The 17692-nt window shown below is 43.0% G+C and overlaps 1 protein-coding gene and 1 long non-coding RNA gene across 2 annotated transcripts in view; one reads left to right on the forward strand and one right to left on the reverse strand.

Moving 5' to 3' along the window:
- The window catches only part of LOC133577118 (uncharacterized), a 110447-nt gene extending 99198 nt beyond the window's left edge, over positions 1–11249 (reverse strand). The window contains exons 1-2 of the mRNA XM_072912878.1: positions 11127–11249; positions 4474–5539 (exon numbers count right to left, since the gene is read on the reverse strand). Of these exons, the coding sequence (XP_072768979.1) occupies positions 4474–5499 (1026 nt within the window). The 5' untranslated portion in view covers positions 5500–5539; positions 11127–11249. The remainder of the gene's footprint in view (positions 1–4473; positions 5540–11126) is intronic.
- LOC140678595 (uncharacterized) overlaps positions 1–17692 on the forward strand; it is a 95235-nt gene that overhangs the window by 20151 nt on the left and 57392 nt on the right. The gene's annotated exons all lie outside the window — the stretch shown is intronic.

Below are 17692 nucleotides of genomic sequence, written 5' to 3' on the forward strand. Positions count from 1 at the left end.
CGGTACACAAAAATTTAGAGGTCACGGTTCAGTTCATTTTCGGTACAGTAAGAAAACAACAAAATATAAATGTTTTTGGTTATTTATTTACCAAATTTGCAAAATCTTCCACCAAAAATGTTTTTCTTAGTGGAATATTTGATGTGAAGTAGTGGGAACCTTGGATAGGTCAATAATTCATAATAACATTGATTTTGATTCAATATTATGTTTTGAGCAATGACAGTTTGAAAGAAAAAAAAAAAACAGCTTTGTTTTATTAGTCAACATTGCAACTTTTTCTAAATTACATTTAACCTTTAAGCTTTTTTATTTCACTTTTGTTATGTTTTTGTTTATTTTAATGGTATTTTTAGAATGTGCCGTGGGCCTTTAAAACGTTAGCTGTGGGACGCAAATGGCCTCCGGGGCACACTTTTGACACCCCTGCTATAGATAATAAAACATTAAATCTGATAAATCTATGGATAAAAAGCATGCGCGTTTATCATAACTCTCTCGCTCGCGCTCTCTTTGTCTCTCCCCCTCCCTCACCAATGCTGCTGCGCGCACAATTTGTTTTGTTTTTAACCTTCTTAACTCTGAACGTACATTGTTAATACACGCAACCATAGCTCGGGGTGCCGGACATTTGGGGTGTTTGGGGGCCACCGCCTGGGCAGCCACCGGGGGAGGGCATGTCCGGTGGGGGGAGGACGTGTGGTCAGGACCTGGCCCGGTCTTGGTATATCCCTTTGTCCACAACTGCGTGAGCAAATAGTCAAACAGTTTAAGAACAACGTTTCTCAAAGTGCAATTGCAAGAAATGTAGGGATTTCAACATCTACGGTCCATAATATCATCAAAAGGTTCAGAGAATCTGGAGAAATCACTCCACGTAAGCGGCATGAATGACCGTGACCTTCGATCCCTCAGACGGCACCGTATCAAAAACCGACATCAATCTCTAAAGGATATCACCACATGGGCTCAGGAACACTTCAGAAAACCACTGTCACTAAATACAGTTGGTCGCTACATCTGTAAGTGCAAATTAAAGCTCTACTATGCAAAGCCAAAGCCATTTATCAACAACACCCAGAAACGCCGCCGGCTTCTCTGGGCCCTAGATCATCTAAGATGGACTCATGCAAAGTGGAAAAGTGTTCTGTGGTCTGACGAGTCCACATTTCAAATTGTTTTTGGAAATATTCGACATTGTGTCATCCGGACCAAAGGGGAAGCGAACCATCCATAATTTTTGTTTTGTCCACACAATTTGCCCATTTAAAGCATGCAGAAAAACGTAAAGGGTACCAAAATAAATGATCTATTTTCTGTTGATTGGTCTACTGAGAATGATCGTGTTATACAAGAATAAAAAATTGCGTTGTGCCATGCTGAGTTTTGCAATAAATCGCGTGATGCAAATGTACAAACCCCGTTTCCATATAAGTTGGGAAATTGTGTTAGATGTAAATATAAACGGAATACAATGATTTGCAAATCATTTTCAACCCATATTCAGTTGAATATGCTACAAAGACAACATATTTGATGTTCAAACTGATAAACATTTTTTTTTTGCAAATAATCATTAACTTTAGAATTTGATGCCAGCAACACGTGACAAAGAAGTTGGGAAAGGTGGCAATAAATACTGATAAAGTTGAGGAATGCTCATCAAACACTTATTTGGAACATCCCACAGGTGTGCAGGGAACAGGTGGGTGCCATGATTGGGTATAAAAGTAGATTCCATGAAATGCTCAGTCATTCACAAACAAGGATGGGGCGAGGGTCACCACTTTGTCAACAAATGCGTGAGCAAATTGTTGAACAGTTTAAGAAAAACCTTTCTCAACCAGCTATTGCAAGGAATTTAGGGATTTCACCATCTATGGTCCGTAATATCATCAAAGGGTTCAGAGAATAGGGAGAAATCACTGCATGTAAGCAGCTAAGCCCGTGACCTTCGATCCCTCAGGCTGTACTACATCAACAAGCGACATCAGTGTGTAAAGGATATCACCACATGGGCTCAGGAACACTTCAGAAACCCACTGTCAGTAACTACAGTTGGTCGCTACATCTGTAAGTGCAAGTTAAAACTCTCCTATGCAAGGCGAAAACCGTTTATCAACAACACCCAGAAACGCCGCCGGCTTCTCTGGGCCCGAGATCATCTAAGATGGACTCATGCTAAGTGGAAAAGTGTTCTGTGGTCTGACGAGTCCACATTTCCAAATTGTTTTTGGAAACTGTGGACGTCGTGTCCTCCGGACCAAAGAAGAAAAGAACCATCCGGATTGTTATAGGCGCAAAGTTGAAAAGCCAGCATCTGTGATGGTATGGGGGTGTATTAGTGCCCAAGACATGGGTAACTTACACATCTGTGAGGGCACCATTAATGCTGAAAGGTACATACAGGTTTTGGAACAACATATGCTGCCATCTAAGCGCCGTCTTTTTCATGGACGCCCCTGCTTATTTCAGCAAGACAATGCCAAGCCACATTCAGCACGTGTTACAACAGCGTGGCTTCGTAAAAAAAAGAGTGCGGGTACTTTCCTGGCCCGCCTGCAGTCTAGACCTGTCTCCCATTGAAAATGTGTGGCGCATTATGAAGCGTAAAATACGACAGCGTAGACTCCGGACTGTTGAACGACTGAAGCTCTACATAAAACAAGAATGGGAAAGAATTCCACTTTCAAAGCTTCAACAATTAGTTTCCTCAGTTCCCAATTGTTTATTGAGTGTTGTTAAAAGTGTCAGGCTTGCCCCTGACAGTTTGGTTGTGTTTTAGTTTTTCCTCTGTGTGTAGTATTTCCTGTCAGCGCTCTTGTTTTGGTTCTGTTTCCTGTTTGTCTCCCTGAGTGCTGTGTCCCCTCAGCTGTGGCTGATTGGCACCTGGCCACACCTGGTGTCAATCAGCCAGCTGCTATTTATACCTGCCCTACCCTCCAGTCACTGCTGGATTATTGTCATTGTCACTACTACCTGTCTTAATACTTGTCGTTGTAGCTCTGTCTACTTTTGTTTCACTCTGCTCATGTCCTAGTTCCTTCGTGTCACAGTACCGGTAAGTGTTTTTGTTTCTTGTCCACAGTTAGCCTCTGTGCTATTTTAGTTCATAGCCAAGTTTGTTCTCCGCCTTGTGCGCACCTTTTGTTTGTTCCCTTTTTTTTTTTTTTTTTGCTATAGTATTAAATCATGTTTTCTCGCTCAATGCCTGCCGTCATCTCTGCATCTTGGGGTTCGTCACCAACAAACTCTGACAAAAAGAAAAGGTGACGTAACACAGTGGTGAACATGCCCTTTCCCAACTACTTTGGCACGTGTTGCAGCCATGAAATTCTAAGTTCATTATTATTTGCAAAAAAAAAATAAAGTTTATGAGTTTGAACATCAAATATGTTGTCTTTGTAGTGCATTCAATTGAATATGGGTTGAAAAGGATTTGCAAATCATTGTATTCCGTTTATATTTACATCTAACACAATTTCCCAATTTCGGACGCTGATCCGTTGTGGTGAAGAAGGAGCTGAGCCGGAAGGCAAAGCTCTCAATTTACCGGTCGATCTACGTTCCCATCCTCACCTATGGTCATGAGCTTTGGGTTATGACCGAAAGGACAAGATCACGCGTACAAGCGGCTGAAATGAGTTTCCTCCGCCGGGTGGCGGGGCTCTCCCTTAGAGATAGGGTGAGAAGCTCTGTCATTCGGGAGGGGCTCAAAGTAAAGCCGCTGCTCCTCCACATCGAGAGGAGCCAGATGAGGTGGTTCGGGCATCTGGTCAGGATGCCACCCGAACGCCTCCCTAGAGAGGTGTTTAGGGCACGTCCGACCGGTAGGAGGCCGCGGGGAAGACCCAGGACACGTTGGGAAGACTATGTCTCCCGGCTGGCCTGGGAACGCCTCGGGGTCCCACAGGAAGAGCTGGACGAAGTGGCTGGGGAGAGGGAAGTCTGGGCTTCCCTGCTTAGGCTGCTGCCCCCGCGACCCGACCTCGGATAAGCGGAAGAGGATGGATGGATGGATGGATGGACAATTTCCCAACTCATATGGAAACGGGGTTTGTACAACTTTCTCCGACGCTGCCACAGGACGACATGTTTTATGGCACTCCTTTGTCTCATTTTGTCCACCAAACGTTTTATACTGTGCGTGAATGCACAAAGGTGAGCTTTGTTGATGTTATTGACTTGTTGGTGTGCTAATCAGGCATATTTGGTCACTGCATGACTGCAAGCTAATTGATGCTAACATGCTATTTAGGCTAGCTGTATGCACTTATTTCATCATTATGCCTCGTTTGTAGCTATATTTGAGCTCATTTAATTTCCTTTACTTATGTCCTCTGTGTATTTAATTTATATTTACATGTCTCATGACACTTTATATATCCGTTTATATTTACATCAAACACAATTTCCCAACTCATATGGAAACGGGGTTTGTAGATTGATTGTTCTCACGCAAACGTTCCTTACCGTGAACTTGACCTCATAGTACCCCCTCTGTCTCCGTTTGGCCTCGTGCCGCCACATCTTCAGACAGACCAGGAAACTTCCCAGATACATTGCCATGTTGATGAAGAGGAAGGCCGTCCCCGCCATCTGGCCCCCTTCCACCCGACAGAGACCGGCCAGTATCGGATGGACGCCTATGGTCATGTAGCACAACCCGCCGCGGTTCAAGTCGTTCACGTACACGATCCCCGCCGCCATGTAGAGCAGGAAGAGCGCTACGTTGACGAAGGCTTCGGTCACGGGCCACCAGGGGGCATCGAGGAGGATGGTGCGGTAATACATCGTCATTCCCATTACCAGGAGGATCAGGGTCATGATCCAAGAGACTCCGGCCACCGACACAACGAAGGGAGTCATAGGGCCGCTGTAGCTGTATCCAGACAGGCCCAGCCCGTTGTTGTACACGCCATTGTAGTGCCCGTAGGTGTTGGACCATTCGCTGTCTTTCTGGATGTAGCCGATGACACAAGCAACAACCATGGCCCCGAACAGGAGCTCAACGCCGGCGAGAAGCCTGAGAAGGCCGGGCCATGACTTCAGGTAAGAGTACTTGAGCTTGTAGACCTCCAGCTTCTCAGCATAGTACTCCGCCGGGTGGATGCTTGTGAGCAAGGAGTCCTCAATGGAGTTTCCATTTCTGACCTCGTCATTAGAGGTGTCCTGCAGGGTTTCGTTCCATTTCTTGCGGTCCACCAAGGGACTCACGGGAGGGCTCACCCTGGTCCCGTTGGGTAGGATCTGGATCCGACCGCTGCTTGCTTCAGAGTCATCGGCGCCGTCTTCCTTTTTCGTCCGGTACTGGACCATGCTGCCCCATGACAGAGGGATGAGGGTTTTCAGCCGGTCCTTCATGCTGCCTTTTTTGTCATCCTTCTCCAAATAAGGCGGAACGCTGGATGCGCTGCTTGAGGAGACATTGCTCTTTTCTGGTGTGGGTGTGTGAGCGACCCACACGGGTGCCAGCGGAGCTCCAGTGGACTTCTTCATGTTGTGGACTTACTGGGGTAAGAGGGCGGTGACAATCATTCTGTAAAATACGAGATGGATGTTATTATGGGTCAGGGGTCGGCAACCCGCGGCTCTTTGATCACTCTGATGCGGCTCAGCTGCATACTTGACGACCCTCCCGATTTTCCCGGGAGAGTTCCGGATTTCGGTGCCTCTCGCAGAAAACTCCCGGGATTGATATTCTCCGATTTTCACCCTAACAATAATAATAAGGGCGTGCCATGATTGTACAGCATTTAGCACCCTCTACAATCTGTACACATAGCGTCCCAGCCCAGCCTTTTGTTATTTGCATCTTCTGCTTGCATGCGTAAGTGACAGCAAGACATACTTGGTCAACAGCCACACAGGTTACACTGACGGTGGCCATATAAAAAAACTTTAAGACTCTTACTAATAATGCGCCACACTTTGAACCAAAACCAAACAAGAATGACAAACACATTTTGGGAGAACATCTACACCTTAACACAACATAAACACAACAGAACAAATACCCAGAATCCCATGCAGCCCTGACTCTTCCGGGCTACATTATACACCCCTGCTACCACCAAACCCCCCCCCCCCCCCCCCCCTCCGTGCGTCGGTTGAGGTGGGCGGGGTTTGGTAGCGGGGGTGTATGTAGCCCGGAAGAGTTAGGGCTGCATGGGATTCTGGGTATTTGTTCTGTTGTGTTTATGTTGTGTTACGGTGCAGATGTTCTCCCGAAATGTGTTTGTTATTCTTGTTTGATGTGGGTTCACAGTGTGGCGCGTTCTTAGTAAGAGTGTTCAAGTTTTTTATACCGCCACCGTCAGTGTAACCTGTGTGGTTGTTGACCAAGTATGCCTTGCTGTCGCACGTGAGCAAGCAGAAGCCCCATACAACGTGTGGCTAGACCGGCACGTTGGTTGTAGTGGGTGCTAAATGCTGTACCTTCACGGGACGTTCGAAGGAATAGTTGCCTCGTATTTCGTAGTCTGTCGGAAAAATCGGGAGGGTTGACAAGTATGACGCTCTCATATAAAACTTGCGGGCCGCACTAACATTCAATTTTCAAATTAAGGTGTGGGCCGCGTGTCTGAGACCCTTGGTTTAAACATAGCACAAAGCAAAAAAAAAACTTTGTATGCAGTGTTATTTCATTTTAAATTACAAAAGATTTTTGTGGCTCCCATTGTTTTCTTTAATTTGTGAAACTGGTCAAAATGGCTCTTTGAGTGGTAAAGGTTGCCGACCCCTGTTATGGGTCAATGTCACATACAAACCCCGTTTCCATATGATTTGGGAAATTGTGTTAGATGTAAATATTGTCACGTGGGGGGGTCGCAGCTTGCTGCGGGGTTGTTCTTCCAACGCAAAAAACGGCTCCGGACGACAGCGTGAAGGTAAGCTTGGATTTATTTAACATAAATCACTCACTCCCACAAACACAAAAATACAACAAAAAAAGGCAAGCGTGCCTAAAACACAAGTGAAGTTGCTAAATAGATCAGAAGCTATGGCATGGACGAGGAAACTTACTTGGTCAGAAAGAGACATGAACCGGTGTGGCATAAAGACAATGCAGGCAGAACGAGTGATGAACAAAGGTAGGCTTAAATAACAGTGACATGATTGGTGAAAACAGGTGCGTGACTCAAAACGTGAAACAGGTGCGTGACGTGACCGGTGAAAACTAATGGGTTGCTATGGTGACAAACAAGAGTGCACAATGAGTACAAACGTGGAACAGGTGAAACTAATGGGTAACTTTGGAAACAAGACAAGGGAGTGAAAAGCCAGAAGCTAAAGAGTCCAATAACTAAACAAAACAAAACATGACTAAAACAAAACATGATTACACAGACATGACAAATATAAACGGAATACAATGATTTGCAAATCCTTTTCAACCCATATTCAATTGAATGCACTACAAAGACAACATATTTGATGTTTAAACTCATAAACTTTATTTTTTTTTTGCAAATAATAATTAACTTAGAATTTCATGGCTGCAAAACGTGCCAAAGTAGTTGGGAAATGGGTATGTTCACCACTGTGTTACATGGCCTTTTCTTTTAACAACAATCAGTAAACGTTTGGGAACTGAGGAGACACATTTTTTAAGCTTCTCAGGTTGAATTCTTTCCCATTCTTGCTTGATGTACAGCTTAAGTTGTTCAACAGTCCGGGGGTCTCCGTTGTGGTATTTTAGGCTTCATAATGCGCCACACATTTTCAATGGGAGACAGGTCTGGACTACAGGCAGGCCAGTCTAGTACCCGCACTCTTTTACTATGAAGCCACGTTGATGTAACACGTGGCTTGGCATTGTCTTGCTGAAATAAGCAGGGGCGTCCATGATAACGTTGTTTGGATGGTTGCTCCAAAACCTGTATGTACCTTTCAGCATTAATGGCGCCTTCACAGATGTGTAAGTTACCCATGTCTTGGGCACTAATGCACCCCCATACCATCACAGATGCTGGCTTTTCAACTTTGAGCCTATAACAATCCGAATGGTTCTTTTCCTCTTTGGTCCGGAGGACACGACGTCCACAGTTTCCAAAAACTATTTGAAATGTGGACTCGTCAGACCACAGAACACTTTTCCACTTTGTATCAGTCCATCTTAGATGAGCTCAGGCCCAGCGAAGCCGACGGCGTTTCTGGGTGTTGTTGATAAACGGTTTTCGCCTTGCATAGGAGAGTTTTAACTTGCACTTACAGATGTAGCGACCAACTGTAGTTACTGACAGTGGGTTTCTGAAGTGTTCCTGAGCCCATGTGGTGATATCCTTTACACACTGATGTCGCTTGTTGATGCAGTACAGCCTGAGGGATCGAAGGTCACGGGCTTAGCTGCTTACGTGCAGTGATTTCTCCAGATTCTCTGAACCCTTTGATGATATTACAGACCGTAGATGGTAAAATCCCTAAATTCCTTGCAATAGCTGGTTGAGAAAGGTTTTTCTTAAACTGTTCAACAATTTGCTCACGCATTTGTTGACAAAGTGGTGACCCTCGCCCCATCCTTGTTTGTGAATGACTGAGCATTTCATGGAATCTACTTTTATACTCAATCATGGCACCCACCTGTTCCCAATTTGCCTGTTCACCTGTGGGATGTTCCAAATAAGTGTTTGATGTTTGAATAAGTGTTTGACCTTTCCCAACTTCTTTGTCACGTGTTGCTGGCATCAAATTCTAAAGTTAATGATTATTTGCACAAAAAAAAATGTTTATGAGTTTGAACATCAAATATGTTGTCTTTGTAGCATATTCAACTGAATATGGGTTGAAAATAATTTGCAAATCATTGTATTCCGTTTATATTTACATCTAACACAATTTCCCAACTCATATGGAAACAGGGTTTGTATACAGTTGATATTGTGGGGGCGGATTACTGGAATCCAAGGTAACTGCACACAACTCAGAGCTTTTCTTCTTGTCACTCACACACGGACACACTATAGCGTGCCAAGTCAATGAAATACAGGATGACTATTATCGTCTACCAGTTGTTGTTGTTTTTTTACTGATATTGAAAACATCATGACTAATGTTGTATTCCCAAACAAATCACACAATGCCTACGCAAAGCATTGCTGTCAAAGCCAACAGCAAGTTGAAATATAACTGACTAAAGTACAAACCCCAAAACCAGTGAAGTTGGCACGTTGTGTAAATGGTAAATAAAAACAGAATACAATGATTTGCAAATCCTTTTCAACTTATATTCAATTGAATAGACTGCAAAGACAATATACTTAACTGAGAAACTTTATTTTTTGCAAATATTAGCACATTTGGAACTTGATGCCTGCAACATGTTTCAAAAAAGCTGGCACAAGTGGCAAAAAAGACTGAGAAAGTTGAGGAATGCTCATCAAACACTTATTTGGAACATCCCTACAGGTGAACAGGCAAATTGGGAACAGGTGGGTGCCATGATTGGGTATAAAAGCAGCTTCCATAAAAATGCTCAGTCATTCACAAACAAGGATGGGGCGAGGGTCACCACTTTGTCAACAAATGCGTGAGCAAATTGTCCAACAGTTTAAGAACAACATTTCTCAACCAGCTTTGCAAGGAATTTAGGGATTTCACCATCTACGGTCCGTAATATTATCAAAAGGTTCAGAGAATCTGGAGAAATCACTGCACGTAAGCGATGATATTACGGACCTTCGACCCCTCGGGGGGTACTTCATCAAAAAGTGACATCAATGTGTAAAGGATATCACCACATGGGCTCAGGAACACTTCAGAAAACCACTGTCAGTAACTACAGTTGGTCGCTACATCTGTAAGTGCAAGTTAAAACTCTACAATGCAAAGCGAAAAAGCCATTTATCAAGTTTCAAGTTTAAGTTTATTCACAATACCATATAACAATTACAATAGTAGTGAAATATCATCATTTAAAGATGTTGGTATGTGAAAGGGTCCCCCAAATAAGCTAGAAGGAGCTTTTGACAGAGGGTCCAGAGGACAGTATATACATGGAATGATGAAACATGGTAGCAAGCACAACAACAAAAAACAAAAAAAACAACTCTATATGATTAACACAAGATAATAGTACTAAAGCAAGCATACACATACATACATACATTCATTCAACCATGCAAAACCCAACAGTAGTCTACCCCACATGAGGCATTAAATATAGGTGGTTAATAGGTAAGTTTTCAGTTTCTTTTTGAAGTTGAAGAATGGATACAGCATCTTGAGGCTCTCATTAAGCTCTCAACAACACCCAGAAACGCCGCCGGCTTCGCTGGGCCCGAGCTCATCAAAGATGGACTGTTGCAAAGTGTAAAAGTGTTCTGTGGTCTGACGAGTCCACATTTCAAAATGTTTTTGGAAACTGTGGACGTCGTGTCCTCCGGAACAAAGAGAACAAAAACCGTCCGGATTGTTATAGGCGCAGAGTTCAAAAGCCAGCATCTGTGATGGTATGGGGGTGTATTAGTGCCTAAGGGATGGGTAACTTACACATCTGTGAAGGGACCATTAATGCTGAAAGTTACATACAGGTACATATGTTGCCATCCAAGCAACGTTATTATGGACGCCCCTGCTTATTTCAGCAAGACAATGCCAAGCCACGTGTTACAACAAAATGTGAAAATGTGTGACGCATTATGAAGCATAAAATACCACAACTTAAGCTGTACATCAGGCAAGAATCGGAAATAATTCCACCTTATAAGCTTCAAAAATGTGTCTCCTCAGTTCCCAAACCTTTACTGAGTGTTGTTAAAAGGAAAGGCCATGTACACAGTGGTAAAAATGCCCCTTTTTACAATGTGTTGCTGCCATTAAATTCTAAGTTAATGATTATTTGCAAAAAAAAACAACAAGTTTCTCAGTTGGAACATTAAATATCTTGTCTTTGCAGTCTATTCAATTGAATATAAGTTGAAAAGGATTTGCAAATCATTGTATTCTGTTTTTATTTACCATTTACACAACGTGACAACTTCACTGCGGTTTTGTACGACAACACCATTGGACCATAATCCATCACAACAAACTGCGAACTCGCAACAACCCACCGTTAAACTATCAGCTCGTACCACCACCCGACAACATCTTGACAGTGGAAACTAGCTGAGGTCCAGCCTCACCTTGAGTTCCTCGTCAAGTCGCTTCATGTGCGGTCATGAAGGTGTTTAGTTTCGGCCCCGGGAAACGATATGGACGACAAAATGGCTTCTCGCGCTGCACCAGGCCCACGCGGCTCACCCAGCTCTGTGTTTAAAGTGTCTCGCTGCTGGAGGTGAGGCATTCACACACACACACACACACACACACACACACACACGTGTGTGTGATTGGCCAACAAGTGGAGAACTGGAGGGAGGGAGGTGAAGCTTAAACATTAAACCTGACCTCCTTGTACTGACTGGTACCAGTAGGCTAATCTGTGTGATCGAGAGAGAGAAACATTATTAGTTAGCTATGCATCAACATATCATTTTCAATACTATTTAGTCTACTCTGCACTATTAGCACCCACTTGCACTTTAACTGGTGGCTCGGGGGCCAAATCCGGCCCGGAAATGACAGCATACCGGCCCCCCGACTTCATTTTTTATCAATCAATCAATCAATGTTTATTTATATAGCCCTAAATCACAAGTGTCTCAAAGGGCTGCACAAGCCACAACGACATCCTCGGTACAAAGCCCACATACGGGCAAGGAAAACTCACCCCAGTGGGACGTCGATGTGAATGACTATGAGAAACCTTGGAGAGGACCGCATATGTGGGTAACCCCCCCCCCCTCTAGGGGAGACCGAAAGCAATGGATGTCGAGTGGGTCTGACATAATATTGTGAGAGTCCAGTCCATAGTGGATCCAACATAATAGTAAGAGTCCAGTCCATAGTGGGGCCAGCAGGACACCATCCCGAGCGGAGACGGGTCAGCAGCGCAGAGATGTTCCCAGCCGATGCACAGGCGAGCGGTCCACCCCGGGTCCCGACTCTGGACAGCCAGCACTTCATCCATGGCCACCGGACCTGTGCCCCCCCCCCCCTCAAGGAAAAGGGGAGCAGAGGAGAAAAGAAAAGAAACGGCAGATCAACTGGTCCAACAGGGGGTCTATTTAAAGGCTAGAGTATACAAATGAGTTTTAAGATGGGACTTAAATGCTTCTACTGAGGTAGCATCTCTAATTGTTACCGGGAGGGCATTCCATAGTACTGGAGCCCCAATAGAAAACGCTCTATAGCCCGCAGACTTTTTTTGGGCTCTGGGAATCACTAATAAGCCGGAGTTATTTGAACGCAGATTTCTTGCCGGGACATATGGTACAATGCAATCGACAAGATAGGACGGAGCTAGACCGTGTAGTATTTTATACGTAAGTAGTAAAACCTTAAAGTCACATCTTAAGTGCACAGGAAGCCAGTGCAGGTGAGCCAGTATAGGTATATATATAGGTATATATGTATATACAGTATAGGCGTAATATGATCAAACTTTCTTGTTCTTGTCAAAAGTCTAGCAGCCGCATTTTGTACCAACTGTAATTTTTTAATGCTAGACATAGGGAGACCCGAAAATAATACGTTACAGTAGTCGAGACGAGACGTAACGAACGCATGAATAATGATCTCAGCGTCGCTAGTGGATAAAATAGAACGAATTTTAGCGATATTACGGAGATGGAAGAAGGCCGTTTTAGTAACACTCTTAATGTGTGACTCAAATGAGAGAGTTGGGTCGAAGATAATACCCAGATTCTTTACTGATTCGCCTTGTGTAATTGTTTGGTTGTCAAATGTTAAGGTGGTATTATTAAATAAATGTCGGTGTTTAGCAGGACCGATAATCAGCATTTCCGTTTTCTTGGCGTTGAGTTGCAAGAAGTTAGCGGACATCCATTGTTTAATTTCATTAAGACACGCCTCCAGCTGACTACAATCCGGCGTGTTGTAGTAAGAGTCCAGTCCATAGTGGGGCCAGCAGGACACCATCCCGAGCGGAGACGGGTCAGCAGCGCAGAGATGTTCCCAACCGATACACAGGCGAGCGGTCCATCCCGGGTCCCGACTCTGGACAGCCAGCACTTCATCCATGGCCACCGGACCTGTGCCCCCCCCCACACACACAAGGAAGAGGGGAGCAGAAAAGAAAAGAAAACGGCAGATCAACTGGTCTAACAGGGGGGCTATTTAAAGGCTAGAGTATACAAATGAGTTTAAAGATGGGACTTAAATGCTTCTACTGAGGTAGCATCTCTAATTGTTACCGGGAGGACATTCCATAGTACTGGAGCCCCAATAGAAAACGCTCTATAGCCTGCAGACTTTTTTTGGGCTCTGGGAATCACTAATAAGCCGGAGTTCTTTGAACGCTCTTATGGCAAATTCCTAAAAACACTATAGTGCTCCTGTTGTGTAGAAGAACTTGGACCACTGTAAACACATTGGCAGATCCTTGCATTGACATTTTAACCTTGCTCGCAAATATAGAACACTGGGGTCCAAAATGTGTGATTTACATACAGTCGTGGTCAAAAGTTTGCATACACTTGTAAAGAACATAATGTCATGGCTGTCTTGAGTAGGGGTCCCGAAACTACGGCCCGCCAGCATCCAAAATCCGGCCCACAGGAAGTTAAAAAAATGTTTTTTTAAATTTTTTAATTTTTTTTATTTATTATTATTTTTAATATTATTTTATTATTATTTTATTTTCATTTTCTACCGCTTGTTACTCTTGGTGTCCCCTAGCCCAGGGGTCGGCAACCCGCGGCCCCGGAGCTGCATGCGGCTCTTTGATCACTCTGATGCGGCTCAGCAGCTTACTTGCTGAACCCCCCAATTTTCCCGTGAGACTTCCTGATTTCAGTGCCTCTCGCAGAAAACTCCCGGGATTAATATTCACCGATTTTCACCCTTACAGATATAATAAGGGCGTGCCATGATGGTTTAACACTTGGCGCCATCTACAATCTCTATTAACAACGTGCCAGCCCAACACTTGTTATACAATATACATCTTCTGCTTGCACACGTACGTGACAGCAAGGCATACTTGGTCAACAGCCACACAGGTTACACTGACGGTGGCCATATAAAACAACTTTAACACTCTTACTAATAATGCGCCACACTTTGAACCAAAACCAAACAAGAATGACAAACACATTTCGGGAGAACATCTGCACCTTAACACAACATAAACACAACAGAACAAACACCCAGAATCCCATGCAGCACTGACTCTTCCAGGCTACATTATACACCCCTGCTACCACCAAACCCCGCCCCCACCGCAAGCCTGCTCCCTCACACATCAACCCCCCCCCCCTCTCTGTGCGTCGGTTGAGGTGGGCGGGGTTTGGTAGCGGGGGTGTATAATGTAGCCCGGAAGAGTTAGGGCTGCATGGGATTCTGGGTATTTGTCCTGTTGTGTTTATGTTGTGTTACGGTGCAGATGTTCTCCCGAAATATGTTTGTCATTCTTGTTTGGTGTGGGTTCACAGTGTGGCGCATTATTAGTAAGAGTCTTAAAGTTTTTTTTATACCGCGACCGTCAGTGTAACCTGTGTGGTTGTTGACCAAGTATGCCTTGTTGTCACCTACGTGAGCAAGCGGAAGCACCATACAACGTGTGGCTGATCAGGCACGTTGATTGTAGTGGGCGCTATGCGCTGTACCATCACGGCACGCATGACGCTGACAACCGCTATTCAGTTAAAACCCGCGTGCCGCACCAGCTTAAAAATTCCATATAAAGGTGTGGGCAGCGTGTCTGAGACCCCTGGTTTATATATAGCACAAAGCAAAAAAAAAACTTTGTATGCAGTATTATTTCATTTAAAATTTCAAAAATTTTTGCAACTCCCATTGTTTTCTATAATTTGTGAAACTGGTCAAAATGGCTCTTTGACTGGTAAAGGTTGCCGACACCTGTCCTAGCCGCTCAGGCAAATCATATTGTCTAAAATTTAATTTTCCCATCGATAACGTGACGATGTTAAATGTTGATGAACATCAATGTTAATTGATGTTAAATGACAAAAGGGATTATAAAGACAATGTATATATATATATATATATATTATCGGCTGATAAATGCGTTAAAATGTAATATCGAAAATTATCGGTATCGTTTTTTTTTTTTTTTTTTTTTTTTTTTTAATTAAATCAACATAAAAAATACAAGATACACTTACAATTAGTGCACCAACCCAAAACAAACTCATTCACACAAAAGGGTTGTTTCTTTCTGTTATTAATATTCTGGTTCCTACATTATATATCAATATATATCAATACAGTCTGCAAGGGATACAGTCCGTAAGCACACATGATTGTGCGTGCTGCTGCTCCGCTAATAGTACTAACCTTTAACAGTTCATTTTACTCATTTTCATTAATTACTATTGTATATTGTTTTACTTTCTTTTTTATTCAAGAAAATGTTTTTAATTTATTTATCTTATTTTATTTTCATTTTCTACCGCTTGTTACTCTTGGTGTCTCCTAGCCGCTCAGGCAAATCATATTGTTTAAAATTGAATTTTCCCATCGATAACGTGACAATGTTAAATGTTGATGAACATCAATGTTAATTGATGTTAAATGACAAAACGGATTATAAAGACAATGTTTATATATATATATTATCGGCCGATAAATGCGTTAAAATGTAATATCGAAAATTATCGGTATCGTTTTTTATTATCGGTATCGTTTTTTTTGTGGTTTTTTTTTAATTAAATCAACATAAAAAACACAAGATACACTTACAATTAGTGCACCGACCCACAAAAAAAATCCCTCCCCCATTTACACTCATTCACACAAAAGGGTTGTTTCTTTCTGTTATTAATATTCTGGTTCCTACATTATATATCAATATATATCAATACAGTCTGCAAGGGATACAGTCCGTAAGCACACATGATTGTGCGTGCTGCTGCTCCACTAATAGTACTAACCTTTAACAGTTCATTTTACTCATTTTCATTAATTAATATTGTATATTGTTTTACTTTCTTTTTTATTCAAGAAAATGTTTGTAATTGATTTATCTTATTTTATTTTCATTTTCTACCGCTTGTTACTCTTGGTGTCTCCTAGCCGCTCAGGCAAATCATATTGTCTAAAATTGAATTTTCCCATCGATAACGTGACAATGTTAAATGTTGATGAACATCAATGTTAATTATAAAGACAATGTATATTAGAGATGCGCGGATAGGCAATTATTTCATCCGCAACCGCATCACAAAAGTCGTCAACCATCCGCCATCCACCCGAACTAACATTTAATCAAAACCGCACCCGCCCGCACCCGCCCGTTGTTATATATCTAATATAGACGATGCAAGGCATTAGTGAGGTTATAAAGCTTTTGCCTGTTAAAGAAAGGAGACTGATCCAATGCAGCAGAGACATTCAATGCGTGCCACGCTGTCACGGCCCAGACGCACACCAGTGCGCAATCATCTGGGAGCCGCGCTGAGCGCACCTCCAAGCGCGCTCGCGCCACTCAAACTGCTGCAGGCAGCTGCGTTCTATCTTGTTTTAACATCCTGTGGCACTCTTCTGGGATCACGGCGGACGAAACTGCTCATGCTCAGGGTGTTTGTGGAGGTTCGGGGTTTTGCACAAATGTGATGCACCATGTTAGATGTCCCGGTTTTGTGACTGTCGTAGACATAAACAGCGTCGCAGCTCTTGCAAATCACGTAGCCAGCATTACTATCATCCTGATTTACAACCTCATAAAAACGAGTCCACGCTGAACTTTTCTGGCCTTTTTTTCCCTGGTCTTTAGTATTCCCTTTTTTAGTTTGTCGCGTACCACGTTTGCTGCCGGCGTTGCCATCTCTTTTTTTTTTCTTCTTCTGTTGTGGCATATGCTGCAGGTGCCTGCTCGTTTTTCGTATGTGGGTAACAACATTTAACTATGTATATATATTTCCGAATTGGTTTAACTGCCACCCGCCTGAATCTATTTAAAATCTAATTTTTTTTTATTTCAACCGCCCGACCCGACCCGCGGATAAAATCTAATTTTTTTTTATTTCAACCGCCCGACCCGCGGATAATCCGCGGACTCCGCGGTTGTGTCCGCAAACCGCGCATCTCTAATGTATATATATATATATATTATCGGCTGATAAATGCGTTAAAATGTAATATCGAAAATTATCGGTATCGTTTTTTTATTATCGGTATCGTTTTTGTTGTTGTTTTTTTTTAAATTAAATCAACATAAAAAACACAAGATACACTTACAATTAGTGCACCAACCCAAAAAAACCTCCCTCCCCCATTTACACTCATTCACACAAAAGGGTTGTTTCTTTCTGTTATTAATATTCTGGTTCCTACATTATATATCAATTTATATCAATACAGTCTGCAAGGGATACAGTCCGTAAGCACACATGATTGTGCGTGCTGCTGCTCCACTAATAGTACTAACCTTTAACAGTTAATTTTACTCATTTTCATTCATTACTAGTTTCAATGTAACTGTTTTTGTTTTCTTTTTTATTGAAGAAAATGTTTTTAATTTATTTATCTTATTTTCCATCCATCCATTCATCTTCTTCCGCTTATCCGAGGTCGGGTCGCGGGGGCAGCAGCCTAAGCAGGGAAGCCCAGACTTCCCTCTCCCCAGCCACTTCGTCCAGCTCCTCCCGGGGGATCCCGAGGCGTT

Source organism: Nerophis lumbriciformis, linkage group LG03, assembly GCF_033978685.3.
Source record: "Nerophis lumbriciformis linkage group LG03, RoL_Nlum_v2.1, whole genome shotgun sequence".
Classification (NCBI taxonomy): Eukaryota; Metazoa; Chordata; class Actinopteri; order Syngnathiformes; family Syngnathidae; genus Nerophis; species Nerophis lumbriciformis.